Below are 27,860 nucleotides of genomic sequence, written 5' to 3'. Positions count from 1 at the left end.
GACTATTTCTCCATCTTGGTTGCCAGACCACCTTTTTGTCGTTGGTTGGACAGAAAGAAAGTTGGATGTGGAAATTGCAGAGACTGGGATGAATTTTCACACTGAGGGATTTGAGAGACTGGTGGGATGGGAGGTATGACTTATCGACTAAACTGACAGATGGATGGAAAGGCCGCTGGAACAACCCCAAGACTCTACACATACCTGCCTGTGGGAGACAAATCTCAGAGGAATACAAGAAGAGAGGCCTCCCCCTGGGTTGACAGATTACCCAGACTTGCTTCCACGACTACTCTACACAGGGGCTTTGCTTCCAGAACTAGTTCTGAGCACTATTTATTTTGTGTCTATGGTAGTTGATTGTTAATAAATAAACAGTTGCATTTGTTACCTGGTGGAGATGACGAGTTCTTGGGAAAGCATAACATTGGGGAACTACAGAGCATCAGAGCTGAGTAACATTAAACACTGCTGCTCTTTCCACAATGGGCATTTGCCGTGGAATAGTCACACTTTGTGTAGGGACGCGGGTGGCGCTGTGGGTAAAACCTCAGCGCCTAGGACTTGCCGATCGCATGGTCGGCGGTTCGAATCCCCGCAGCGGGGTGCGCTCCCGTCTTTCGGTCCCAGTGCCTGCCAACCTAGCAGTTCGAAAGCACCTCCGGGTGCAAGTAGATAAATAGGGACCGCTTACCAGTGGGAAGGTAAACGGCGTTCCGTGTGCTGCACTGGCTTGCCAGATGCAGCTTTGTCACACTGGCCACGTGACCCGGAAGTGTCTCCAGACAGCGCTGGCTCCCGGCCTATAGAGTGAGATGAGCGCACAACCCTAGAGTCTGGCAAGACTGGCCCGTACGGGCAGGGGTACCTTTACCTTTTACCTAGTCACACTTTGTGTACTCCCTTTTTACAGGGCATCCACACGACATCATGAACAAAGCACATCCCTCTCACGTTTTCAGCTCTCCCTCCTCACTGAGCTCAGAAAATCTGACTAGTTATAGCCCACATAGATTGCTCTAGACATTTCTCTCTCTGTGGTCTGTTTCTTCTCTCTAGGAATCAGCTCTGTCACTTAACCCCTTCACTTTCCAAACAATATCAGGGGTCAGGGATTCATGACTGGGAGTACTTAACATCATGGTTGCCCAATGAAAATCAGGGTCCTCCCCCCCCCAACATTTGGGGCTGGGGAAATATTGGCTACAAAATGTTATTTGGGTTCCAGAAGTCTGGAAGCAGAGCTGCTATTCCATTTATAGTTTAAAGCAGATTAGCAAGGATTAGGCGCTGCTAAATTGTGGTGTGTGAAAGGCTCCTTTGTAAGTTTCACCTGCTGAGCAGTATGAGTCCCTTATCTCAGGTGTCCTCAGTAAGACAGTACTGGAAGACAGTAGCCAAAGGTAGCAATGCAGAACCCTGTTCATACCTCTAAACAAAAGAAAAAGAAGAGCTGCAGAACTGAAGGGAAGCACTACATGTCCTCTGCCACTGGTCAGTGGCACAAAGCCCATGCAGAAGGCTGCTTCCCTCACTGCCCAGGAGGAACATTAAGGCAATGATGGGACCAGTATGATCTCATCCACTAGCCAGAGAAGGAGCAGGGAGCAACTGGCCTCCCCTCTCCATGCAATCCCTGCCACAAAAGAACACTTACAGTACATCTAACACCCATTTTCCTCTACCTTCCTTGTTCCTTGTATGTTTCTTCTATTAGACTGGGAGTCAGTAGCCGAGTCATGTCTTGGCTTTTAGTATCTGTAGAGAGCTTCAAAAATGTTAGGTGCTTTATAAAAATTAAATACTGCTATCACGGGAGGGGGGGTGGCTAGCTTGAAAGCTAAATGGTGTCCTAATTCTGTGTCTCTGATTGCCTTGGGACAAAATCTAAGCAGAGTGGATCCTATTGACGTCCAAACAAGAAGTTTTATACAGTCTCATCAGGGTGATGATCCAAGTAATAGGGGGACCAAAAAGCAAATCTGCAAGGTTAGATCTTCAGGAAGACATAGACAGAGCTCTGTCTGAGGCTTTATTTATTTTTAACATTCTAGAACCATTAATCCTTCTGAGAAATCCACTGAACCATGCCTATTATCCTTTCTAGGCCTGGTCTTAGCCCTCCCTGCTTGGTGCTGGTCAAAGATTTACTTGGGAAAGTTACCAGTCTGCTTAGAACCAGAGTAAATATGAGCTGAAGAACTGGAGGACTGGAGGAGGGCCGAATCCGAGCTGGTGTCTCTCCTCTCCTGTGGGCTGCAGAGAACCTCTTTCCCAGTTGCCCAGGTCTTTGTCCAGCTGGTCAAGCTGACAGCCCTGGTGAACCTCATGGCTTCAGTACAGTGATCACTTACCTATCACCAATAAAAACTGGGGTAGGCTTGCCTAAATGAAAATGTTTTTAGCAGGCACTAAAAAGGGGACAGTGAAGGTGCCTGCTTGATATATCAATAGGCAGGGAGTTCCAGTGGGTTAGTGGTGCCACACTAAAAGACCGAGTTCTTTTAGTTCTGTGCCATTGACAGTCCTGTCAATTTAACAAGCTGAGTGGGCATATGTGCGGTTAGGCGATCTCACAAATAAACCGATGCCAAGTTGTTAAGGGCTTTATATATACAGATAGTAACACCTTGATCTAGGCCTAGCAGAACTTTAGAGCAGCCCAGCAAGGGGAGTCTGCAAGATGAACTGAGCAAGCTGGGTGAGGAGCAACATGAAAAGTAAGAGGCAACACTATAGAATTTTATAAAATCCTGCATGGAGAAAGGGGAGTGTTTTTTTCTAGAAAAAAAAGGTGCCTCTACTCACCATGAAGTTGTTACAGTAAGCGCCACACTTTTAACATATCCTCTGATGTACCATCGTCTTTTCTAGATAGCTTCCTGCTTTTTGTATCAACTGCAGAATGATGGCCTTGTAGCAGCCATGGTGCCAAATATTTGGTAGGGTTGGACCGAATAAGAGGAGGTCCTACCATCCTGATGAACATCAGTGATGAAGTTGTCTGTGTAAACAGAGACGATCTTGATGAAGTTACTGTAAGATTCACCTAAGAAAATCCTTTCACATTCACTTGAAGATATTAAAATTGTGCTTAAAGCGTGCTTTAGAGGAAGTAGTTCGTCCAGGACGACATTTTCTTGAAGATATTCACGAAAGCCATGAATTGCTTCCCTTTCATCTAAGTGAAACTTTTGTGCTGGTTTTCTGATTTCAGTTTCACCAAAGGTTTTTTTGCTTTCTAAGCCAATATTTGGAATTGAAAACCTTGGCACATCCAGGCAAATCAGCATCATTTCCTTCAAGTATACACTTTCTAAGAGTTTCTTTCAGACTTTCATAGAAAGCAAATGAACTTATTGAATGTCATTTTTGTGGAGCTTAGTGCTTTTGAACTTCTGCTATTCCTAGGCACTCAAGATGAGTGATTAATGAGCTTAAAATTCATCTTGCTGTTGTAAACTCAATCAAATCTAGGAAAAGACTTATTGGAGCCAAAATTTTGGGAAGAACTACGCGAACAATAACAATCAAAGTTGTTCTGTTACCCACTGTTGTCGATTCATCAATAATTAAGGACATTTTGTTCTTAAGAGTTCACTATGTTGTTTATCAATGTTTTTCTCATTTCATCTGCAATATGGTTTACAATATTGATGCAAGCATTTGTAGAGTGAAGGATACACCCCATATCTAGGTCATTAAGTTCCTGTAACTTTATTTCATCTTCAAAGTTGTTAAATGCTTGATTTTCTTTGGCAACTTTATAAGCAGTTCAAAACACTTTGGCTGTTACGTCTTTATAACAAGAAAGTGTGTTTAAGATGTGATGTTTTAAACAAGGATCAGAAGTAGAGTCAGTACTTTCTGCTGCCTCTTCAGCCTTCCTTTTTTTACTCACTGACATAAAGCAATTAGTTGTTTTACTCATAATGAGGATATGAGCAGGTAGTAAATGGTCTACAGATGAAAATTAATCATAAGCACCATAAATCCCTTTGAAATTTAAATTTAAGTAGTGCCCCCTAAGAGACGCAGCTTGCTTCCCTACCCAACTGCTTAACCTTCAAGAAAAAGCACTTTCCACTCACAAATTATAGGTGAAACGTAATCCAGAAATTCTGCCGTGATTCCAAATTGCTTACTTGAAAAGACACTTCAGAGGAAATACATTTAGAATAGGGAGCACACACCCCTCACCCCTTTCATATGAAATAGGTAGGGCAAGGCTTCCCCACCCACCCTAGTCCTATTTATAAGGCATACTGTATTCTTTTTTTACCCATGGTGCCACCACTACTGTGTGATGGGGGAGCTATTTTATTGCTCTCTCCAACTTTCCTGGGGGAATTAAAATAAGGACACAGTCCTTCCCCCAGAAAACCTACACAATATTCCAGGAAGCTTGGGCTAGTGCAGTTCCCCCCAAACTTGGGTTGCCAGCTGTTTTCGTACTACACCTCGCGTCATCCCTAGCTAGCAAGATCAGTGATCCGGGATGATGGGAATTGTAGTCTAAAAAACAACAACCCAACAACAGCTGGAGACCCAAGTTTGGGAAACACTGGGCTAGTGACAACTGAGGAAGGGCCACGGCTGCGGCAAAAGAGCATCTTCTTTCTCTGCCTAACCCAAAGGGATCCTTTTAATGCGTCCCCTTCAGAAGGGCCCATTTCATAAACCTGATTCTTCCTTCCACGCTGCACCCCTTATTCTACACCGGCAAGCAAGAGGCAGCCTTCGTGTGACACCCCATTCCCTCACGTGACAGCTCCTGCTTTTTAGGGGGGGGGCGTAGAACTTACGCAATTGGTCAGTTAGTTAAATATTTTTATTTCCTTACTTGATGGGGAGGGACACAGCTTGCCCCCCTGCCCTGCCTGGCTTCCTCCTCACCCCCCCCCCAAATCAAGTGAGGAAATAAAAATACTTAACTGACCAATTCCGTCGGTTCTGCGCCCCCCCCAAAAAAACCTATAAACCCTGCTCCTCCCTAAAATAAATATCCTGGCTATGCCTACAGCCAAGAGGTGACCGGAGGCGACTGACAGAAACTCCCTCCCCGCAAGCGATGAATGAATCAATTTATTGCAGTCACAGATCAGAGATGCGGATTATGATAGAGATGGCTGAGGCTTCTGTTTCCCGCGCTTTTTTAAAAAGCGACAACTTCCTGTTTCCGGTCTATTTTCCTTCCCATGGCAAAATTTGACAGAAATGCCGACGGGGGAAAAAAAAGGCGATAAGAGAAAAGCTTTCCTCCCTCTCTCGGAGCTCTAGAATTTGAGGACATCCAAAGGCGCTAAATGTTGGAAGGTTCAGGGCAGAGAAAAGAAAGGCCTTCTCCACGCAGCGTATAGTGAAATTAGGTTGTACCTCTGCTTTGAGGCACACCAATATAAAGAAAACCCTACGTCCCTCACTGATTTTTACATCCTTTATGAATGTAAAGTATAGCGTGGGAAGTGTTCCCGGAAGTTGCCTATCCACAAAGAAGCGCGGGTTACTCTGTTAAGCTTCTCTTGTACAGAGATACGGGGACTTATTTCGCGCTTGCGCATCTCCACAACGGGGACTTATATCACGCCCCGCGGGGGGTTGTGTGTTTTCCTTTCTTCCCCCTTCCGCGTCTTATCCCCGCCCCGAGCGCGACGTCATCCACCCCCCGCTACTGCGCGGCGAGCCAATGAGACGAGCGCAGGAGGGCGGCGGGGCCAATGAGCGCTCCGGGCCGCCAGCGGGGCCGGGCCTAGGGGGCCAAAGAAGCCAGGCGCGGAGCCGGGGCGTCAAGTGATCGTGGCGGCCGGGCGAGAGGCCGCCGGGGCCGGCCATGTCGCGATGGTTCTTCCCGTGGTCGAGCTCGATCAAGAAGCGCGCCTGCCGGTACCTGCTGCAGCACTACCTGGGACACTTCCTAGAGGAGCGGCTCGGGCTGGAGCAGCTCAGCCTCGACCTCTACGCTGGCGCTGGGAAGCTCAGCCGCATCCACCTCGACGTCTGGGTGAGGCTCACGAAGCCCCAGGGAGGGTGCCCCGACCGCCTCTGCCTCGAGCCCGGCCTTCTTGGGCCTCCCCACCCCCGGGAGTGGGAGGAAGGGCAGGCCAGGAAGGGTACCCCAGGCAGGCAGGCAGTCCCACCGGTAAAGCACTCCATCCCCTCACTCTTTGCAGGTGGCTGTGGCTGAGCGGAGGGCTGCCTCTTGCTCTCCAGTCGCAGTCGCCCCGCTTGTCACGGCCTACCTGGCTGTCCTTCCTCGGTCAGGCGTCCTCCTGTTATGAGTTATAAATATCTGCCCCATAATATGTCGTGCCAACTGGGCTTCCCAAGGAGAATAAGGTGGCATCGCTGGGGCACTTCCTCCTGCCCACAGTAAACCTCAGGTGGGGTGGCTGGCCCAGGAGTTCATATGTCTCTCCAGCCTCCCATGTTATCCTCACAACAGCCCTGTAGGGCAGGTTTAGGCTTAGAGAAAGGGAGTGTGAGTGCCGGTGAGATGGGGTGACTGACCCCAAAGTTTTTCCCCACCCCATGTTGTCTTCACAACAGCCCTGTGGGGCAGGTTAGGTGGAAGGTGTGTGCATTGGAGTAAGGCCACCTAGTGAGCTTTGTGTCTGATTTGGGATTTGAACCTGGGTCTTCCCAGTCCTAGCTGACACCTGCCCTGGGACCTTAGAGTGAAGGGCAGGTAATTAATAAGAATACAACACCACCACACTGGCTTTCTGTAGAACACACTGAGCCTCTTCTTTAGTGGGCTCCAGGAAGCACCCCACTAAAAGTGTGGGCTTTCCCTCCAGAGTTATGTTCGTTGCTCTAGCTGGGGTTGGGGTAGGTGTGGGGTGAGTCTCCCCACTCCCCATTGTGGAATGATGTTGGGAGCCAGCAGGGTTTTCTCTTTATTTTACTTGGGCCTAGTTTTGTTTTGCTATGTTGGTGAAAAAAAATACTTTCTATTGAGCCTTAGTATAGTATGACAAGCTTCATATTTTTCAGTTCCTTGGGTCTAGAATTCTGTGCAAAATGGAAATTGTTATGAGTATTAATAATGCATTTGTATGCCAAAAGCTTCTGTCATAATACAATTGATTAGACTATTAAGGTGCCACCAGCCATTGTTGCTGTTGTTGAGAGAGGGAGGGAGGGAGTTCCTCTTAGAAGCACATGAGTTCTCGATAAGGTAACTAACAGGTAGATCAACAACCAGTTTGAGCATTTCAACATGTAACCATTGTCTTGACAATGCCAGATTATCCTCTGAGCAGGAAGAGGGACAGCCTGCCTTACTGCACGGAGATTGTTGTTGTTATTATTACGTATTATTATTATTACAATTACATAAGACAGTTAAAAACAACAAACATATTTAAAGCTAGACTAAAAGTTTAACAAAGTGATAATTACCCATTTATCCAGCTGGGAATGCTTGTTGAATGAAAATGTCTTCAACTCTTTCCAGAAATTGCAGATATAATGGGTGCCTGTTGTATTTGGACAGGAATGGGGTTTGTGGCTAGGGCAGTGGGGCATCTCTGGGCCCTCCCAGTGGCCTTGGACTCCTGACTCCCATCGCCAAAGCCAATGTCCAGGAATGATGTTGCAATCCAGACACATCTGGAAAGCCACATGCCGTGTCTCCTGTTCGGAGGTGCAGTGCTGGGGGGAGCGAATGCAAGCTGATGTCTTTTGCTGAGGCCCAGTGTCCGAGCTGGCCTTGCCCCACCACCCTTGCAGTGGGGCACTCTCCTGGAGGAATGTGCTCTGGGCTTCCTCTACAGGTTGTTTTTGGGCTGAGGTTTTGCTAGGTTTTTCCTGCTGGTGGCTGAGCACAGCCAGCCTTGCCCTGCTTAGTGGCAGTGGAGCAGACTTCTGGCTTCTTTTCAGTGATGTCTGCCATTTGACCCTTTGATAACTGGGGATGGGGCTTAGGCAGATTGATGGCAGCTTGGTGGCCAGGCTCCTCCTTACCATGCCGAATCTCCCAGGTTCAATCCCTGGCATTTCCAGGTAGCACCAGAAAAGACTCTTGTCCGATAGCCACTGCTTGTCCAGGCTGACAATGCTGTACTGTGCTTGGCATGAGGCAGCACCCTAATTGCCCCTCTCCACCTCCACTTTATCTTGCCTTGTTGTAACCAGGTGTCTTGGCCTGTAATGCAGCCCGCTTCGCTCCAGCCTTTCAAGAGGCATTTGGGGCTGTGGGCTGTGATGGAGGGCTTGGGATGAACAGTGGGTGCATGAGTGCAGATGACCCAGCTTCTCAAGTGCTAAACGGGGGAAAGCTTGCACTACAATAGGAAGCCCAGGTAAGGCGGCCACTAAAGGCAGGAATCCTAGAACCGTGATGTTGGAAGGGACTCCGAGGCTCATGTAGGTTGGCTTTTGACCAGCCTTCAGCCATTGTTTGCTCCCATCTCAGGCAAATGGGCATCTTGTTGGAAGCACATTGTGAGAACCGTCTCATTCTTTTTCAAATGAAAGGGGACATGTAAACAAGGAAGTTAGTGTTTGGGATCTGCCTAAAAGGAAGCTCTGCATGCAGGCATTCCCTGGGAATTCTCTGCCAGTCTATGGAGCAGGCAAGGTGTGATCACTCCCCTTGAGACCCTTTGGCCAGTCCTGGTGGCAAATCAGTGGGTTTCCCCACCCCACACCTCCAAATGGGGAGGATGGTTGTTACTCCAGAACAAACAAGCCTCTGAAGTAGGCGGCTGTGGCTTGTCGTCGGCCTGTCTTGTGATGGAGTGGGGAGGTGGTGCTGTTCCCCAGGCTGTTGGTGCTGTGATCCACTATCCTGCTCTGGAGAAAGGCCAGCTGTCTATAATTATCCTCGCAAGTCACTGCCTCCTGCTCCCCTGCTGTCCTTTCACATCTTTCCCCCAGTTTCTCCCCACACCTCCTCCTCCCTGTTCTTAGCTTTTCTGCAAGAAGTCACAAGATTGTGCTGAAGGGAGCTTGCCTGCCTGTTTTAGCCCAAGCAGAATTTGGGTGGCTTAGGGAGGCCTAGGTCCTTTGGGGCCCTATTCCCACTTGCTTCACAGCCCTCCCTGCCCCATCTTCCTGCTAGGGTGCAATCTAGAATGAAGCCCCCTCCGCCTCTGCTTCAGTACAGGACGCAGAGTTAGGGTGATGTGGATGCTCCCTGCTGGGGCAGTTTCCTCTGGCTCAGAGGCAATCCTGCAACCCTCAAATTCCTCTTCTTGTTTATATCCAGCCCTCCCTCGCAAAGGAACCTTAGACAGGGGAGTGCCCCCAAGGGTGTGTGATAGAGAGATTAGGGGGGTTCTTGCCCGGTGGATCTCAGCAGCTTCCTGGAGCAGCAAGACAGGATGGGAGGTATCAAGTAGCCTGAGGAATTCTGGCTTGTTTGTCTCCTGGACTCACATGCTTCCTCACCACGTCATTGCTGTTGCCTCACTGGCATGGCTGATGCTAGACTCACAGCTGCAGAAGTCCCGGCCTGTTTTCTCTCAAGGAAAGCCTGCTTGGGGGGGGGGGAGCAGGGGAATTATCCAGGGCATCTCTGCTGTCAGGAGAATAATAACATAGGAACATGAAGACCGCCTTCCTGCTGGATCAGGCATTTGTTCTCACAGTAGCCACACAGATTTTTCTGCAAAGCTTGCAAAGCTGGGTGCAACAGCAACACTCTTTGCTCTCGTGTGACTTTCATTTGGAGATAGACTGCCTCTGGCATTGGAGGCAGAGCGTTGGCCCTCATGCCTGGTAGCCACAGATAGCCTTCTTGTCCTCCATGAATTTGTCAGATCCTGTTTTAAAGCCAATCCAGGTTGGTGGCCCCACTGCCTGCTGCAGGAGGGGGCTTCATGGCTTAACTGTGCGCTGTGTGAAGGACTTCCTTTTTTATCTGTCCTGAATCTCAGGGACATTCAGCCTCACTGGATGTCCCTGTGTTCTGCTGCTATGGTAAGAAAAGGAGAGAGAGAGAAAATCTCTATCCGCTTTCTTCACCCTGCACTTAATCTTATGAACCTTTATTTTATCCTCCTTGTTTACTTGCATTTTTTTCTACACTGGAAAGCCCAACTTTTGCAATGTTTTCCTCCCAGGGGAGGTTGCTCCATCCCCTTCAACTTTTCTTAACCTTTTCCAGCTCTACAATATCTTTGTTTTTTAGGTGATGCAATCTGAACTGTGAACAATATTCTTAAGTGTGGTTGCAAAATATTCTGCCCTGTCCCTGTATTTTTGGGACAGCCCCACCACCTGTGTGATTGAATCTCTCTTCAGAACCAAGCTTTTCCATGAACCCTTTTCTACAGCCCTTATGCTCTCTATACTCTGCAGCAAATGAAATAACCACACATGCATCCTGATTATTATTATTATTATTATTAATTACTAGGTGTTTACCCTCAGGTGAAGTTACACCATTAAAACACAGTATTTAAAACAGTTTAAAACAACATACAATTGCAGAAACAAAGTGGGTCCTAAAAAGATATACCTCAGGTGTCATAGGTAAGGGCAAAGAGGTGCATATTGGAAGGTGCCAGACACACCTCTGTGGGGAGGGAGTCCCACAGCCTACGCCTGCCTGCCTCCTCTTCGCTCTCCTTCAGCTGTCTGATCTCCCTTGTGTTAGATTTTAGATTGTAAGCTCCTTGGGGCAGGGACTCTGCAAAGCAGCTGGCAAAGTGATGGCACTATATCAAGGCTGGAGAACTAACCTCAGGCCACCCCTCCTCTCCGAGGCCATAGCCCTCACTGGGTCTGCTTCACCCAGTCTTGAGAATTCTTGCCTGACTGAGATGAACCCTTATCATGTCTTGTGCTTGTCTGGATGGAGAACGGTGTGCAAGTAGGTGTAGAGCGTAGCCTGTGTCCCAGAGGTAAAATTTACATTTGTTGCTCCACCTACTTTTGCCTCTGGCCCCACCTGCCCCACATGTGGCCCTTGGAGGGTTGCCTAGAAGGGAGTGTGGCCCTCAGGCTGGAAGAGGATTCCCCAGCCCTTAGCTATGGAATCAGTTACCTTTCCAGTGCTGTGTGGGTACATCTATGGGACCCCACTTGCACCCCCCTGCTGCATAACCACAATCCTTTCTCTCCCCCCGCACCCCACTCAATACTTGTGGGCTGTATCCCTGGAACTGTATCCATGGGAAGCTGGTTAGCCTTTCACGGGGCCAGTCCTTGCTCCCTCAACCCAGCCCTGTCTCTCTCTCTGCTGCAGTCCGTCAACGAGTTCCTGGAGTCCGTCGGAGCACCCTTGGAAATCGTCGACGGCTTCATCGACAGCATCGCCGTCACCATCCCCTGGTCCGCCTTAGTCACAGAGAACTGCACCGTGGAAGTGAGCGGCCTGCAGATCACGTGCCGGCCAAAGTATCGTACTGGTGAGAACCGGAGGAGAGGGAGAGAGGGGACAGTACTGATCTGGAAGCTGGGGGTGGGCAAGTGGGCAGCCTCCTGCCTGCCTCACCTGGTGGCTCTCTCTTCTCCCTCTGCCCTCCTGCAGCTGCCCCTGGCTCCGAGTCACAGAGCTGGGCATCATGCATGACCACCAGCATGCAGCTGGCACAGGAGTGCCTGAAGGAGCAGGCCGAGGAGCCCTCAGACACCCCCCAGCCCCTGGAGGGGCTCGAGATGTTTGCCCAAACCATTGAAACCGGTGAGTCCTTGGGCAGGGGGAAACGGGTGGCCGTTGGTGGTTTAGCAGCTCCTAGTGGGATTATTCCCACTCCCCACAGCCTGTTCCTGAAGGGGTGCAGGCAGGACTGAAGGAAGGGAGGTCCCCCCCTTTGCCCTTACCTGCCTGCCAGGCTTCTGACCCCCTGTTCTCCTTTGCTGTCTGCCAGTTCTGCGAAGGATTGAAGTCACCTTCTTGGACACTGTGATACGTGTGGAGCATGTGCCCAGTGGCTCACAGGGCAGCGTGGCCCTTGAGATGCACATCAAAAGGTAATTGGCTTTAAGGTGCTCAGGTGCTTTTTATTGGTAGGGAGGGGGAGGAGCTCCTGCTGCTTAGGATTCCAACCCCTCCATTCTGTCCCCCTCCCCACCTGGCTTTCCATTCCCGCCTCTCTCTTCTGTCCCCGCCCATTCTCAATCCTTATTGGGTTGTCCTGTGGGGTTCTCCCTCCCACTTTTTGTAGAAAACCCCAGGATTCCTCCCCCCTGCAAAGCCCTGCCCAAGCGTCTCTCTTGAACACAAACCCTGTGGGAGAGGCTGTCCCTTTCAGCCTAAATAGCAGGAATTGATGTGTGTATATGATTTTAACGTAGCTGAACAGCACATTTATAGCAGCAGGGGAACAGGGGGTGACCTCTCAAGACTAAGCAGACATTCAGAAAGGTCATGGTTTGAAATACAGCCCTTTTGGGGTAGAGAGGGGAAAGAAGACAAGGAAGACAGAATAGCTGAAGTGATTTCCCCAGGTAGGTAGAGCTTGGTCAGCCATCACCAAAGGGTTGCTTGAGGGCTGCTTGTTCCCTCTCTGCCCCCAGCTGAGTTCTTGATGCTTTGGTTGTCTGCTGCCTTCCCTCCCTCCCCCCCCCCCCAGATTGGACTACTGTGACGAAGCCGTGAAGGAACCCGGGCAGGCAATCACCGTAGACATCCACCAGCCGCCACCGTTTGTGCACAAGATCCTGCAGCTGAGCGGGGTCCTGCTTTACTATGAGGAGTTTGCGGGTGGCGCGGGCGGCCACATGCCATCGTCCCCTGTCCCAAAGGTACAGCCCGGGAGGGGGGCTGTCAAAGTATTCTGTCCGTCTTGGGCTTCCCATCCACCGAGGGGTGAGGAGGGTGCGTGTTGCGGGCTTCCCTGTGTTCAGAACTGCCTCGTCTCTCCCCTCCACGCTAGGGGGCTGCCGAGTCTTCAGAGTCCCAGGCGGAGGAGGCAGAGGAGGAAGAGGCTTCCCCCAGCTCTCTGCTTCAGATTGGCAGCTGCTCTGGATACACGGAGATGAGGATCAAGCTGAAGCAGAACGAGGCCTTTCCTGGGCCCAAGGTGAGTTAAAACGGTGCCTGAGGTTCTGCAGCCATCCAGCGAATAGCTGATGCATGGGAAAGCCATGCCTTGTGTGAGCTGGGGGGCTTTGTTGGACTGCTCTGCTGAGGCATAGGCAGCTGCACCCCCCCCCCCGTGGAGAAGTTTAAAGAAGGCGCCCCCCCAATGCCTTGGCTGCCTTTGCACAGGCAGGCGGTTGCGCTGCCTCTTTCTCCCGTGAGGAAGAGGGGGCTTGCCAACAGAGGCTGCCTCTGGCTCATGAGGAGGCATGTTTTGAACTTTCTCCCCCTCTCTCTGCGCAGCTGGAACTGGATGGGAAGATGGGGTCACTGCACCTCCTGCTTGCCCCCCAACAGATCCTATACCTGCTAGATCTTCTGTCTTCCCTGAACTTCTCTGGTGAGCTCTGTGTGACGTGGGTGGGAGGAGAGATGGAGAAAGAGCACTGTGCAAACCCACAAGAGGTTTGACCTCCTGCTGTGAAGCGATGGGGTTGTTGTGGCTCCTTTGGTCCAGCCCAGCAAGGCCTGTTGGGGTAGCACATTTGAACCCATGCATGCCTTGTTCCCCTCCCTGGAGGAGGTGCCAACTTTTGCACTGGGACAGGTGAGCCTTCTGCAGCCCTGCAGGTCTCCCCTAATCCTCTTCTCTCTCTTCTCTCCCCCCCCCCCCAAGAATCCAGCCTCTTGCAGGAGCAGCTGAGCAAGAGTCGCCCCCTTGACTCAGAGGACCTGAAGCTGATTGAGCAGGACCTCAGCCAACAGCTGCACTCAGGGCTGGGGGCTGGCCCCACCCGCCTGGAGGGGATGGAGACCTGCGTTGGGCTGGAGAACGGAGGTGACTGCTGCCGGCGGGCGGGGGGAGCAGCTTTGCATGCAGGAAGATCCCAGATGTCAAACCCCCAATAGCAGCAGCTCCAGGTAGAGAGGCTGAAGAGCTGCTGCCAGTCAGTGCAGGCAGTACTGAGTGAGATAGACCAAGTCAGAACAGGGACCTAGGGCAGCTTCCTATGTTTCCACCTCTTCTCCTCCTTCATCCTGGGTACATCTACCAGGGCCAGGTTCAATCCCTTGCATTCCCCCTCTTAAAAGGATTCAGGTAGCAGAAGGCTATTTCCCCTATTGCCCATTGATGTTTGAGCGACCATGAAATGAAGCCCCACTTGATTCCTGCTTGGTTTCCGGACAAGGTCTTGGCGCGTTAACTTGACGGACCGGACTGAGCTGGTGGCTGCTTTAGGCCCGCCCTCTCCTTCTTGCCCTTCCTTTGCCAACTTTCCTTTCCTTTTCAGAGATGTTCTTCTCCATGGCTCCCATGACCAGCAGCGTGACCTCCGTGCGCTCAGCCAGCGAGCTCTCTGACATCGACCTAGACTCCTCCATGCACAGCGACGCTGGCACCAGCCGCCTACAGGCTCTGCCCTTCGCGCCAGGGGTAAGAGCCCCAGCAGGCTGTGGGGGATGGCAGAGGGAGGGGTGACCCTGGGTAAGTTTCCGGTGGGCTTGGACAGGTCATGCCTGAGGTCTGGTTGCCTGAGGAGTTTGGGCAGGAGGACCCAGGGGAAGGCCTCCTCGTGTGGGGGGGTGTTTCTTTTGCTCCCTATCCCATCTCATCACCAGCTGCCCAGGCACACAGCTTCAATGCTGCCCCGCAAGTTTCCAGGGGGCAACTTAACACAGCTGGCCCAAGGCAAAGGACAGACTGACACATCCCCCCCTCCATGTTCAGAAGCTGGCCAGACTGAGAGCTGATTCAGACTTCAGTGCTGGCAATAGGATAGCACCCCCCTATCCCAGCATGCCTGAGGGCTGCGGACTAGTTTAGGGGGTACAGGGCCCTCCCGCTTCTGCACGCCACAGAGGCGAACAGCCAAGGAGGCTGTGCTGTTGCCATCCCTCAGCAACTGCTGTCTGAGGCTTTTGCCTTCCTGTGCCCAATGGCCTTGCCGGCCTTGTCGGTAGACCTGCTCTGCTCCCAGAACTACTTGCCCTGTTCTCAACTCTCCACCTTTCTCTCATCTCCACTCCGCCCGCCCCCTGCACAGCTGATGTTGAGCAGTCCCAGGCGTTACGGACGGTCACCCTTTGCTGCCACCCTGCCGTGCCTCAACAAGATACCAAGTAAGATGGTTTAAATTGCAAATTGATGGGAGGGAGAGGGTGGGATTGTGCAGGACTTCTTGATAAGCCCAAGTAGTGCCAGAGAGGAGGCGGGCGCGAGAGACCCGTGGGGTGTTTTCCCCCCACTGGTGTTGAAGGGCGGACTGGTTGGTTGGTTAGTTAGAGCATTTGTACCCTGCTCTTCAGCCAAAAAGGCTCCCAGAGTAGGGTACAAATGCTCTAACTAACATACAGTCGAAACAAGGCAGTCCCTGCCTACAGGCTTACAATCCGAAGGAACATGGCACACAAGGGGAAAAGAACAGGGAGGGAAGAGGAAAGGGAGAGAGAGGCGCTTGTAGGTAAGAAGCCATCATTCCTTGTGACACTACAGAGGTGTAGCTTGTCCTGGTTTTCAGTCAAATGAAGGCTACCAAAGTAGCTTACAGATATCAGTAGTGAGACAGTCCCTGTTCTCAGCATTACAATCTAGCAGATGTGGCACTGAAGGAAAATGGCTTGGAGGGTAGGAGGAAAAAAGTAAACTCGAGTGTTACAAAAGAAGAGACCTACTGCTTGGTATGCAGAAGTTCTGGTGTGTTCAGCACCTCCTTTTAAAAAAATCTGTTTCATTGAGATCCTAGAGAGCTGCTGCCAGCCAGAGCAGACAGTGCTGGACTTGGTGGACCAGCAGTTTAACAGCTTCTTAAGTTTCTCCCAGCAATCTCTGGGGCAGCTGCATCCAAGTTCAGGTCTTTCTGCTCCAAGACTCTCTCTCTCTCTCTCTCTCTCTCTCTCTCTCCCCCTTGCATAGGCAAGACCAGCCACCCACAACCCCCCTCTCTGGAGAACCAGCGGCCTGAGGTGTTGCTGCGGCTGACGATTGGAGGGCTCACTCTCACGCTGCTGTACCAGACCCCAGAGGCCCCACATCTCCAGCTGGCTCAGCGCTTCTTCTCCCAGCTTGGAGGCCTGAAGGACTCTGCCTTTGGGGGCCGGGATTTCCAGCCCCTGCGCCAGTGCTTTGAGGGGGCCTGTCCACGCAGCAACGTCAGGTGTGTATTGGGAACCGAAGGCCTGAGCACAGCAAAAAACAACCCTCCCAAGTGCTCTGCCCAGGCCCTGTGGTGTGTGTTTGTGTTATAACATTTGTTTAAATCGTGGTTCCCAAAGTAGGAAGTAGCAATGGGATTACCGGGGGGGGGGGTTCTGCTGTAAGAGGCAAGGGGACAGAAGGCGGCTCCTGGAGGTGTAAATAACTATCAGACTTTGAAAAGCTGGCATCAAGTTCATCAATATTGTTGAATTAATTAAACTAAATAGTTTTCATTGGATTTTGGATAAATGTGCAATTAATTGTTACAGTTTTGAGTTTCGCTGTGATATTATCTTCCTCAGTGGGTCATGCAAAGAATGCATTTGACAAGGTAGGGTGGGAGGTCCCGGGGTGAGTTTAGGAACCAAGGGGGCATTGGCCTGGAAAAGTTTGGGAACCACTGGATTGCCATTCCACTTGGCTTGCAAAAATGTATCATAGAATCAGAAGGGTCCCTGAGGATCATCTAGTCCAACCCCCTGCAATGCAGGAATATGCAGCTGTCCCTTGCAGGGATTGAACTTGCAACCTTGGCGTTATCAGCGCCATGCTCTAACCGACTGAGCTATCCTGAGATAGTAGACAGTGGATGTGACTTAATGAGAGTAGAGCCTGCTGGAACAGGGATGGTGGGAGTTGTAGTCCAACCACACCCGGAAGCTCCCTGGGTCCCCACCCCCGCTTTGTGCTTCGCTGCCAGCAGGCAAGGGACATTCCCTGCACCTACGCTTGCCACGTTTGCGATCTGGGTGTCTGTTTGCATCTTCCAGGCTGACTGGGGCCGCTGTGCAGATCAGCTGCGAGCACAAGGCCTCTGGGCAGCTGCACATGTTCAGCTGGGATGCATCCTTTGGGCTCCTGGAGATCTTGGAGTGCCTGTGGACAGACGACAGGACGCAAGCCAAGCCAGAGTACACCGAGGTGAGGGCTGAGCCCCATCAAGGGGAGTGCAAGAGCAGGGGGCACCTGGGTGCTGCTCACTCCCCCCCCCCACATGCCCACTTGCACTTCCTGCCCAAGACAAACTGGAGGCTCCCCGGAGCCCTGGCTGCATTGGTGCCACCAACAAAACTATCAGTGGAGTAGCCGCCTGTCTGATGAAGAGCATGGAGTTCTTTTGTCAGAGGGCATCCCTGGTAAACTGGTTTCGCTTCTTTCTCAGCTGCTGGTCTTCGCCACCCCTAGTGCCTTTCCCTACAGCCAGTCGCCTCGCCCCTGTGCCCGTCTCCAAACCAAGCATTCGGAGAAGCGGCCTTCATCCTCCAAGGTGAGTGTCCCAGCAGGCAGGGGGCTTTTTGCGCAGATCCAGCAGCAAATTTCTTTCCCCTTCTCACTCGCTGGAGAAATTCTGGGCAGCAGTGGGTGGAACCTTCGTCTTCCTTGGCAAACCATAAATGCATGAGTGTGTCCTGTTATGTCCCACCAACACCCTTGAAGAGCAAGGAAAGTGCTTTGCCAGGGACCAGTGTGTCTCAGTGGGCTGGGTTTGCCCTGCAGGACGCAAGTTAGCCACCCCTGGCTCAAAAAGCGGCAATGCAGGCACCAGGTGAGCCAGCCTCTCTGGGAAGGTCGTTTCATAACTTGGGAGCGTCATAGCAGAAAAAGGCCTCTCCCTGGTTGGGAACTGCAGAAATCCTCCGCGTTTCATTTTGTTTCTGAAAAATACTTCCAGGAAAGAGTTAACCTGGATAAAATTATAATGAGAGCTGTGCAGAGCCAGGTCCCAAGTCTAAACCAGCCTGTGGCTTTCCATGTGTTTTTAGACTCCTGACTTTCATTAGCCGAAGGCTGCAAAGGCAGTGAGGTGTTGTAGTCCGATGGGACCTGGAGAGCCTCAATGCAACCTAAGACTTGGGCCAAACCTGGGTTAGCAAAGCTCTTGTTTTTGCTGGGGAGACGCCTGCAGCTTGCCAACTCTTGCTACTGTACTTCCAGAGCCGCCTTGCCAAGGTCCCTGCCAAGCAAACGGTGGAGCTGGTGGCGGAGCTGGACGACTTCTGCTCCGACGTGGACCTGGCGACGCTCGACCGCCTTTGCTCGCTGCTGTGCCGTGCCACGACGCCCTCCACGCCAGCCTGGCCTCCTCCCGAGGCACACTTGGTAAGTGGGGGGCGGAGCAGACTGAGAGGCCACGACGCCCACTTCTCCCCCCGCCCCCACCAGGAAGAGCCTCCTCTAATGGTTTTCTTTCCCCACTCTTCCCCACCCCGCTCCTGGCTGGGCGCCAGGCAGATTCTCCCCCTGCTGCCAAGTGGCAGGCAAGTGTGCGACTGGCAGCGCCCAAGGCCACCCTAAGGCTGCAGTTCCCGATCCCAGACCTCCGTCCGTGGCCAGAGAGGCGGCCCTGGGCCCAGAAGGCCGTGCGGCAGGAGAGCCTGCGCCTGGACCTGGCCGGCGTGGAGCTGCAGGTGGAGCTTGGGCTGGCAGGCATCACCCAGCTGGAACTTGCCTTCAGTGACCTGCATGGTAAGGAGAGGCTGCTGCAGGACCCCTGCTCCCTGCCTCCAAAAAGACCCCCATCGGATTTCTCCCTGCCTGTATCTGGGCAAGTCAGAGGTGGGCACGCCCCCTGGTACAAGGTTGCATTTGTGTATGCAAGATTCAGCCTCCTAGGAATGCCCCTGTTGTGACAAAGGGGAGCAACGCCCAAGAGTGCCTCTCCCACCCACTTCTTCGTCCAGCTGCAACACAACAACCCTGCAGAGCTGCCAGTGGTGGGTCTTATTTGCCAGTAGTTGCTTCCACCCCCTCCCACTTATTGCTGCAGCTCAGACAGGAGGGGACCTGGGACGCTCCAAAGCAGTTCATGTTTCCTTGGTGGAAGGGTGGGATTTAAATTCAGTAAATAAACATAAATTCCAAGATCCATGCCCCAACAAGTTGTGAATGCAAGGAGTGGTGGTGGTTTGATGTGGTTTGGGTGCCAGCTTTGGCGCGGGTCTCCTTTCGCCCGGGAGTGGGGATCTGAACCCTAATGCTGTTTGGGTGATTTGCAGGCACGTATGAAGGCGCCGAGAAGCTGGCCGTGCCGTGCTTGCGGGTCGGCAAAGCCCCCGACCTGTCCGCCAAAGGGACGGGGAAGAAGTACCTCCTCCCCAAGTAAGTCTGGCTTCCGCGTGCAACCTCCTTTTGCTACAGCAGCCTCTGCAGGAGTCGGGGTGGGCTTGGGTGGTGCTTTGGCGAGGGCATCCTCCTCTCTGTCCCAACGTCTTGGGTATTCGGGGGGGGGGGAACATCCACAAAGGTTCTGGCCCTTCTCTCCAGCACTGTCCTCTCCCCTGGCAGAATCGCGTTGACCCTCCGCCCTCGGGCCAGCGACACTCCCTGGGACTTGGCCCTGGCGAAGCCCGGAGAGATGGAGCTGTCAACGGCCGAGAGCCCCTGCGAGCTGAAGCAGCCGGAGCCTTCGCCCTTCTCCTCTAAGCGGACCATGTATGAGACGGAGGAGGTGAGAGGGTGAAGCGACCCAGGGGGTGGAGGGGTGTGTGTGTGTAGCTGCTAATAACCTAAGGGGGGGTGTGCTGGACCAGGCCAATGGCCCACCTAGTCCAGCATCTGCTTCTCACAGCGGCTAACCAGATGCCCCCATGGGAAGCCCACAAGCAGGACCCAAGAGCAAATCTCCCTTCTTGTGGCTTCCAGCAACTGGGATCTGGAACCATTGCAGGTTTTGGCTGTGGAGGCAAAGCCCAGCCATCCTGGCTAGCAGCCATTGATCGCCTTCCCCTCCTCCATGTATGTGTCAGGAGCTCGTCCTACACTCGAGTAGGACTCTGGTAGAGACACATGCCCGACTGGCATGTTCTCTCCCTCCTGGTCGATCGTTCGGGAGCTTCAAAAGCTTTCTGCAGCCCAAACATCACAGTGACGGATGCCAACAGACATCGGCACACTTAGGGATCCGCAGAGTCTGCGCAGTTCGCATGACGGACCTCAGCAACTCAGCATTTTGGCTAATCTACTTTATTTACATATAAACACACACGGAGCACTGCAACATGGCTCCCTCTCTCTCTAGCATCAGACAGCAAAGAGAAAAAACAAAGGACAATAGTCCCACTTCATGGAACACAGTAACACAAACATCCTGTCTCCGTCGCTTCCCACTTTGTGGAGTCAAAACATATACCATCATGTGATAGACAACAATCCCATGACTGCAATCACGGAGCAGGAATTCTAACAGTATATGCCCCCTGGGTGGGAGTTTTGTAGTTCTTCTGTGTGGCGTTGGCACCAGCTTCCTGCTAGCTTCTGATCCACGCTGCCCCTCCACTTTTCCCCTCTAGATGGTGATCCCGGGAGATCCCGAGGAGATGGCGGAATTCCAGAGCCAGACACTGGAGGCCTCCCAGTATGCCCTGGAGGTGACCTTTCCCACCATGCACATCTTCCTCCCCAGTAAGGACTTCTACGAGAGCATCTACAACAGGTCAGAGTCCCGTGCGCCTGGGCGTCCAGGGGGTGGGGGGCAGCAGGAGCCCCTGAGCAAGTTGGGCATGTCCTCCTCGAGGCTCTTCTGCACAAGGGGCGGGAAAGAGTCACAGTACTCAGAAAGCCGAATTTGTCCTTTCCATCGGGGGAATGGGAGGAATCTGCCTTAGACCAGGTCAGGCCATTTGTCCATGTAGACCAGTATTGTCTGCTCTGACTGGCAGCATCTCTCCAGGGTCTTTCATATTTCCTGACTGCTACCTGCTGCCAGGGACTTAGCCCGCCTTCATGACACCTGCTCTGCCATTGAGCTTGTGGCCCTTCCCTTGGTTCGAAACAAGACCTTCTGGGCATCTCTCTCTCTCTGCCCTGCGTGGCCATGATTGACACCACGCCCTGATCCTCTACCCTAGCTGGTGGGCTCTGCAGTCCCTGACATTTGCTGCATCCTTGGGATAAGCTGCAGGGGTGGGGAGCCTGTGGTCATAAGGACAACAGAAATGTAGCTCTTGATAACTTTGTCTTCCATGAATTCATACAATCCTCTTTTAAAGCCATCCGAGGTGGTGGTCTTCATTGACTCCTGTGGGAGGGAGTTCCACAGTTTAACTCAACTTATTCACATAGTGCAGAGTTTCTTACTTATTATTACTATTATTATTTATTAAATTTATATACTGCCCTTCACCAAAAGATCTCAGGGCTACCCTGTGAAGTGCGGCTGAGTTGACTGGCATCCAAGGTCATCCAGTGAGCTTCTTGGCCAAGAGGGGATTGAGCCCTGATCTCACCCAGGTCTTTGTCCCGCACTCTAACCACTACACCACACTGTCATGGGACAGGCTGTTCATGCCGACCTTCTTTTCCTCCTCTAGGATCAATAATGATCTCCTGATGTTCGAGTCCTTCAGCCCACCCCCCACCCCCTCCGAGCTTCTGGGGGGCGCTGGGTCCACAACAGCCCCCTTTGTTGGAGAAGCACCAGCGGGTGACACCCGCTGGCAGGAGAACTTCAAGATGTGCAAGTCGGCCTTTAAGCTGGGTGAGGGAGGGCACCCCCATGTCGGAGGGTGGGGGGTGGGAGGGAAGGGAGGAGGGTTTTAGTAGACACCAGTTCCTTTGAGAGGCAAGACTGGGTCTTGGCCATCACCATCTTGCAACTTGGCCAAGCATGCTTTATAGACTGCCTGGGGGGGGGGCAGCAGGAAACAGGCTCTATTCTGGGCAGTGCAGAGGTTTTATGGGTCTGTAAAAAAATGCCTTCCCCGCCTTCCTCTCCCTGCTTTCCAGATTCAGACTCCGAAGATGAGGATTCTCACTTCTACTCCGTGGATGAGGCAGCACAGCGGAAGAAGGGGGAACAGAGGAGCCCCTTTCCCCAGAGCTGTGTCTCTGTTGTGCTCTCTGTGGGGAAGGGGCGGGTCACAGCCCTGTGCGATGCCAAGGTAAAGGGGGGTGGGAAGGGGAGAGAGAGAAGGTTACAGGCTGACCACTCATGTGACCCTGAGATGGGGGAGGCGTTATTTCTTTTATCTGATGCTATTTTAATTATAAAGCATTCATAAACCGTTCAGCATTTTAATAATCCCTAAGCAGTATGGGAAGCTTTCAACCATGTACTGTGGCTAAATTTGGGAAGGGGCATTAAATCTTAGGTTTGGCATAGACCCTTTAGCTTGTTGGCACGGCTGCTATGTGCTCCCTGGAAGCTAGGGCTTGCTTGAGCCACGAGGGCTTCCTAAGCTCTTGACCATGGTCCTTCATCCTTTGGTCCTGGCCCATGGCTCCTGGTTGCCAGCTCACCTTGCGCTCTTGCCAACCAGATTCCTGTAGGAAACCCTCAGGAAGGATTCGAGCACAAGAGCCATCTCCCGTTTTCTTGCTTCCAGCAAGTGGAATTCAGAAGCATTGCTGCCTCCAACCGCAGAGGCAGAGCATAGCTATCGTGGCTCCATGAATTTGTCTGTTCCTCTAAAGTCACCCAAGTTGGTGGCCGTCACTCCCATCTCTCTCTCTCTCTCTGGCTGTGCAGGGCGAGGGGGGCAAGAAGCTGGAGGGATCTCACGGCGAGCTGGTCCTGGACGTGGAAAGCGGCAGTCTCTTCAGCGTCTCGCGGTACAAGGGCCGTGAGGACCTCGGCTACTTCTGCATTGAGGCAGAGAAAGTTGCACTTTATCACAAGGGTAGGGCTCTGGCCCCTGGGCCGCGAAGGGGGAATAGGGGTGTGCCAGGGTCAGTGGGTACTTGTGGCTGGCTGGGAGGGGTGGTGGCCACGTCAAATGGAGGTTAACCCCCTGTGATCCATCCCCGATAAGGCATCATTTCTCCTTGCCAAATAAGGAAGGATTCGGGACTCTTCAGGGGGAGCTGTTCTTTGGATGGGAAGGTTGCAAACCTCTAGGAAATGTTAACCCAGGATGTCCTCTCTTGTCCCTGCAGCTGTGGTGGAGGACTACCTCATGGCGGAGCATCTGGAAATCTCCAACTTTTTGCCCCCGGAGGGGCTCAACCCCACCATCTATGCCTCCCAAGAGGGCCCCATCACCTGGCCCTTGGGGAGCAAGAAGGACGGGCCCCTGAAGATGCTCTCCCTGGCTATCCAGATCAACCTGGATTTGGAGAAGAACATCAAGGTATTGTGACTGTTGGATCCATCTTCCCAGCAGATCTGAAGGAAGGAAGGGGGAGCCCTTTGGGCTGTTGGTGGGCGATCTTTGGAACTTCCTCTTCCAAACCTGGGGGAAGATTTCTTTTCTTTTATTCCAGTCCCATCTTTCATGGCCAGCAGCTTGCAAGGTGATAGGTAGGACCACGCTGAGCCAAGAAAGGTGGTCGAGTCAGAGGAAATGGCTCTGTCTAGTGCCATTCACTTGTTAAATTGATAGGCCGCTTCGTAGCATAAAGCCACCAAAGTGGTGTATACAGTAGAAAACACAAGCTCATTGAACTCTGAAACGCATGACCCCCAAGCCGCACAAGAGCCATATTTTCATGAGCTGTTCCTTCACAGCTTTCATAACTTTCAGGTAGCACAGAGGCTGAGCCCATGGGTCCCAGTTCTTGAATCCTGCCACTTCTGCCGAATAGAGGTCTTCTCAGTGGGGGCTCCCCCATTCATGGAATGCTTTCCCCGGGGAGGCATGCCTGGCACCCTCACTATGTTTTTAGGGCAAAAACATTCTCCTTCTCCCAGGCTTTCGGATCTGCTTTTTTGTGGGGTGGGGTTATATTATTTATTAAAATATTTATATGCAACCATATCTATCTATCTATCTATCTATCTATCTGTCTGTCTGTCTGTCTGTCTGTCTGTCTGTCTGTCTGTCTATCTATCTATCTATCTATCTATCTATCTATCTATCTATCTATCTACACACACACCTCAAAGTGGTTTTGCAACAACAAAAACAAAACCATGCAATAAAACCATGGAAAAGTAAAAAAAAACTTTTGAGTTGGATCTGCTAATATTTATTTGTATTTCTGGTGTATTTCAGGTAGTTTTATTCTGTTTCTGTTTTTGCACCTGGCCTTTTGATTTTGGTTGTGTGTTTTTTTAAAGTTGCTTTGAGTTCTCTCTTCTGAAAAACAACAACTAATAAATATTAATAATAATTTAAACGTGGGGCGGGGGGAATAGTGAGGTCGGGACATCCCAGATGAGCTGCTTCAGTACTTCCAATGTTACCCAGGTTGCTTTCTCATCATCCGCCCCTACCTGGTCAGGGTGTTGCGCAATGGGCTCCTCCCACTGAGAAAAAATCAGAGGCAAAGTGCGCCTTTCAAGGTGCCGCGGCTGCGTGTCTGAACGTGGCCTGAGACCCCCGTTTCTTCCTCGTCTGTTTCAGGAGTTCCTGGTGACGCTGCGGCTCGAAGGGGCAACCATGCGGCATCACATGGCCCTGACTCACCAGAGCTGGTACACGCAGGTGAGGTCTGCCCCCCCAAGGGCTGTCTGGTCTGTGTAGAGAGGCGGGTCGTGCACCGCGAGGGGTGGAGCACGATTCTTGACCCAGAGGAGTTCCACACTTCGCGTGATGGGGAAGGGGATGTCCTCTGGGTCTCTGCTGCCATAGAGGGCTGTCAGTGTTGACCAGTCTCATGCCGACAGTGTGTGTCCCCCCAATCTGACTGTGCTCATCTGTCCCCTTAGTTGATTGACTTCCTGGATGTCCTGGATGACCCCATCCTGGGCTTTGTTCCTCCCACAGTCATCACAGTGCTGCACACCCACCTGTTCAGCTGTGCTGTGGATTACAGGTATTTATTTATTTCAAGATTCGTTATTAATTTTCCAAATTTATAACAAACAAATAGGAAAAGAACATCAAACACAAACATACAAAAAAAGAAACATTTATCTTAACTGTATTAATTCCATTTTTGTTAACATTGTTAGGTGACTTCCTCGAATCCCCCTGGCTGAGTTTCCATATAAATCATTGTAGCAGTTTTCCAAAACTATTTTCACATAAAATTTACTTAGTCAAATTAACATCTATCTTTCTTTTCATTTAAACTTTAAACATATTATTCTACAACATCACATATTTAAATCCTAGGCCTACCTGCTATTCACAAGTAATTCTATTTAAATTATCTTAACATATTTGGCTTAAATAATCCTTAAATTTCTTCCATTCCTCTTGGTACTCCTCCTCCTTCTGGTTGCGGACTCTTCCGGTCAGGTCAGCTAGCTCCCAAAAGTCCATCATCTTCATCTGCCATTCCTCCACTGTTGGTACTTCTTGTGATTTCCTGTTTTTGGCCAATAAAATTCTGGCTGCAGTTGTAGCATACAAAAACAATCTGACATCTTTCTTGGGCAATTCCATACCTATTATTCCAAGTATTTATTGGGACATAGAAAGCTGCCTTCTCTGCCAGCTCAGACCGTCGGTCCGTTGAGCTCATTATGGCCAACATGGTACCCCAGAAACCTTCCCTTGGTGCCCATGAAGCCTCAGAGCCCCCTACCCTGTCATTGCCTCCTTGATCACGAGGGAGTAAGGATGATGAAGGTCTTCCCACCCCCATCCTCCCTTGAACAAGTACATAGAGCTGAAGGAGGAAATTGGGAAGAGTGGCACTCTTTCCCACTTCCTCTTTCAGCTCTATGTGGTTTTTCAAGGCTCAGATTAATTCTACTGGGTCCAGCTTTGGCCCAGATCCCTTGCAGAAGTGTGTGCAACATCTTTCTGTGACGGGGGTGTGGGAAGAGAAGTGACCAGAGGAGGCAGCCTCTTCTTGCTACCCACAGAGGTTCAGGTGACTTGGGGTGGGAGGACGGCAGCCGCTGTCCAACACCCCTGGTGAACTTGAGTGCTGTCTTCTCCCCTGCAGGCCTCTCTACTTGCCAATCCGGGTCCTCATCACAGCCGAGACCTTCACCCTCTCCAGCAACATCATTGTGGACACGTCCGTCTTCCTCCTTCGGTGGGTCTCCACCTCCTACCCTGCTCTTTCCCAGAGTCCTTTTGCTTGCACAAAGAGGAGACCTTGAGGCCAGCTGGTTGCAGCCTATGTGACACACTGGAGGGGGGAGGTCTGGGGCCAAGACAGCTGCTATGATTGCCCATACAGTGGTACCTCGGGTTACATACGCTTCAGGTTACAGACTCCACTAACCCAGAAATAGTACCTGGGGTTAAGAACTTTGCTTCAGGATGAGAACAGAAATTGTGCTCCGGCGGTGCGGTGGCAACAGGAGGCCCCATTAGCTAAAGTGGTGCTTCAGGTTAAGAACAGTTTCAGGTTAAGAACAGACCTCCGGAACAAATTAAGTACTTAACCCGAGGTACCACTGTACTTGGAACTTAATTACTTGCACACACACCCCAAAGAGTTTGTCTGCTTCTCTCCCCGCCCCCACCTATTTTATGAGATCAGTTGGGGCAACAGACGGTGAGTGGCACAAAGCCACCCAGTCCCTTCTATGGCTGCCTAGCAGCTTTTGAGCTGTTTAATTCACAACAATCCTGTGAGGTAGGCTATATCCCGTCCCAAGGGTTTCTCCCTCTCTATTGTGTCCTCCTAACGACTCTGCGAGGGAGGTGAGGCTGAGAGACTGGCCCTAAGCCACGCAGTAAGTTGGGTGGCAAAGGTGGATTTCACCCCTGGTTCTCCCCAGCCCTAGCCCAGCCTTCTCCGGCATTTCTCACCATTGGGGATGATGGGAGTTATAGCTCCCGCAGCAGCATATAGAGGGCCTCACTTTGGGAGAGGCTTACCACCACCACTGCTGAGCGCTTGGAGGCAGCTGCGGGCAAAGCCTCTTCCTTGGTTGGCAGAACTGGCTGGCAAAGCGGGAGTGGGCGCTGCAGATCAGGTGCCTTCCCCCTTTGGAACGCCGCCAGTTTCTGCAGGCACAGAGTAAGCAGCTATTGGCCCCTCTTGACGTGTTTCCCCTCAGGATGCTGCTAACCAGTCACCCTGTTCTCCCCACAGGTTCATTTTGGACGACTCGGCCCTTTACCTCTCAAACAAATGCGACACAGAGATGGGCGACCTGAGGAGAGGTAACGTTGCTGGCCTTTGGCTCTCCCTACATAAGAACATGAGGAGGAGAGCCTGCTGGATCAGGCCCGTGGCCCATCTTGTCCAGCATCCTGTTCTCAGGGAGCACCTGAAGAGCTATGCATCCCTCCCTCACCTTTACCTGGAGAGATGCTGGTGGTCCCATATGGGACCTTCTGCGGGCAGAGCAGCTTCTCTGACGCTGGAAGTAATGTTCCTCTCTCTGTCTCCCGGTCTCAGATTATGTTTGCGTTGTGGATGTGGACCTTCTGGAGCTGGTGATCACCACGTTTAAGGGAGCCACGACAGGGAAGCTGGTGAGTTCCAAGAGGCCTTTATTGGGGACGGGAGGAGCCACCTTGCAAGGAGGGTTTGCGCCTCTAGTCCAAGTGGCTGGCTTTCTGTGTAAGGCCCTTCCGTGGGGAGCAGAAGTCGTGACTCACCAGGGCTGGGAAAGGGGCTGAGGGGAACAACATCTTCCATCTCCTTTTGAGACGTGGGCAAAAATAACCTAAGAGGAGCATTCTGGATCAGGCCTCTTGTCATAGACTCAGAGTTGGAAGGGATCTCGAGAGTCATCTGGTCCAAACCCCTGCAAAGCAGGAGTGTCAGCTAAAGCATCCCTGACAGATGGCCACCCGACCTCCACTATGGAACAGCTCTTACTGTCAGAAAGTTGTTCCTGATGTTTAGTCGGCAATAATAATAATAATAATAATAATAATAATAATAATAATAATA

The 27,860-nt window shown here is 51.7% G+C and overlaps 1 protein-coding gene across 3 annotated transcripts in view; it reads left to right on the top strand.

The window, feature by feature from the left end:
* The first annotated feature begins 5,708 nt into the window (after positions 1-5,708).
* Positions 5,709-27,860, top strand: part of ATG2A (autophagy related 2A) — a 37,673-nt gene continuing 15,521 nt past the window's right edge. For 2 of the 3 annotated variants that reach the window (XM_053368344.1, XM_053368345.1), the window contains exons 1-27: positions 5,709-6,001; positions 11,195-11,357; positions 11,480-11,632; positions 11,820-11,922; positions 12,525-12,696; positions 12,828-12,974; positions 13,277-13,373; positions 13,650-13,811; positions 14,266-14,408; positions 15,019-15,094; positions 15,888-16,128; positions 16,940-17,090; positions 17,332-17,436; positions 18,105-18,269; positions 18,398-18,635; positions 19,166-19,268; positions 19,455-19,617; positions 20,459-20,601; positions 21,479-21,645; positions 21,894-22,048; positions 22,636-22,786; positions 23,043-23,236; positions 24,452-24,532; positions 24,757-24,863; positions 25,947-26,039; positions 27,051-27,121; positions 27,360-27,436. In XM_053368344.1, the coding sequence (XP_053224319.1) occupies positions 5,831-6,001; positions 11,195-11,357; positions 11,480-11,632; positions 11,820-11,922; positions 12,525-12,696; positions 12,828-12,974; positions 13,277-13,373; positions 13,650-13,811; positions 14,266-14,408; positions 15,019-15,094; positions 15,888-16,128; positions 16,940-17,090; positions 17,332-17,436; positions 18,105-18,269; positions 18,398-18,635; positions 19,166-19,268; positions 19,455-19,617; positions 20,459-20,601; positions 21,479-21,645; positions 21,894-22,048; positions 22,636-22,786; positions 23,043-23,236; positions 24,452-24,532; positions 24,757-24,863; positions 25,947-26,039; positions 27,051-27,121; positions 27,360-27,436 (3,792 nt within the window). In that variant the 5' untranslated portion in view covers positions 5,709-5,830. The remainder of the gene's footprint in view (positions 6,002-11,194; positions 11,358-11,479; positions 11,633-11,819; positions 11,923-12,524; positions 12,697-12,827; positions 12,975-13,276; positions 13,374-13,649; positions 13,812-14,265; positions 14,409-15,018; positions 15,095-15,887; positions 16,129-16,939; positions 17,091-17,331; positions 17,437-18,104; positions 18,270-18,397; positions 18,636-19,165; positions 19,269-19,454; positions 19,618-20,458; positions 20,602-21,478; positions 21,646-21,893; positions 22,049-22,635; positions 22,787-23,042; positions 23,237-24,451; positions 24,533-24,756; positions 24,864-25,946; positions 26,040-27,050; positions 27,122-27,359; positions 27,437-27,860) is intronic. The other variant, XM_053368343.1, reaches the window with a different exon arrangement.

The sequence above is a fragment of the Podarcis raffonei genome, chromosome 16 (genome assembly GCF_027172205.1).
Source record: "Podarcis raffonei isolate rPodRaf1 chromosome 16, rPodRaf1.pri, whole genome shotgun sequence".
NCBI lineage: Eukaryota > Metazoa > Chordata > Lepidosauria > Squamata > Lacertidae > Podarcis > Podarcis raffonei.
Note: the sequence above shows the minus strand (reverse complement) of the source record. Positions and strands in the feature narration are given on the sequence as shown.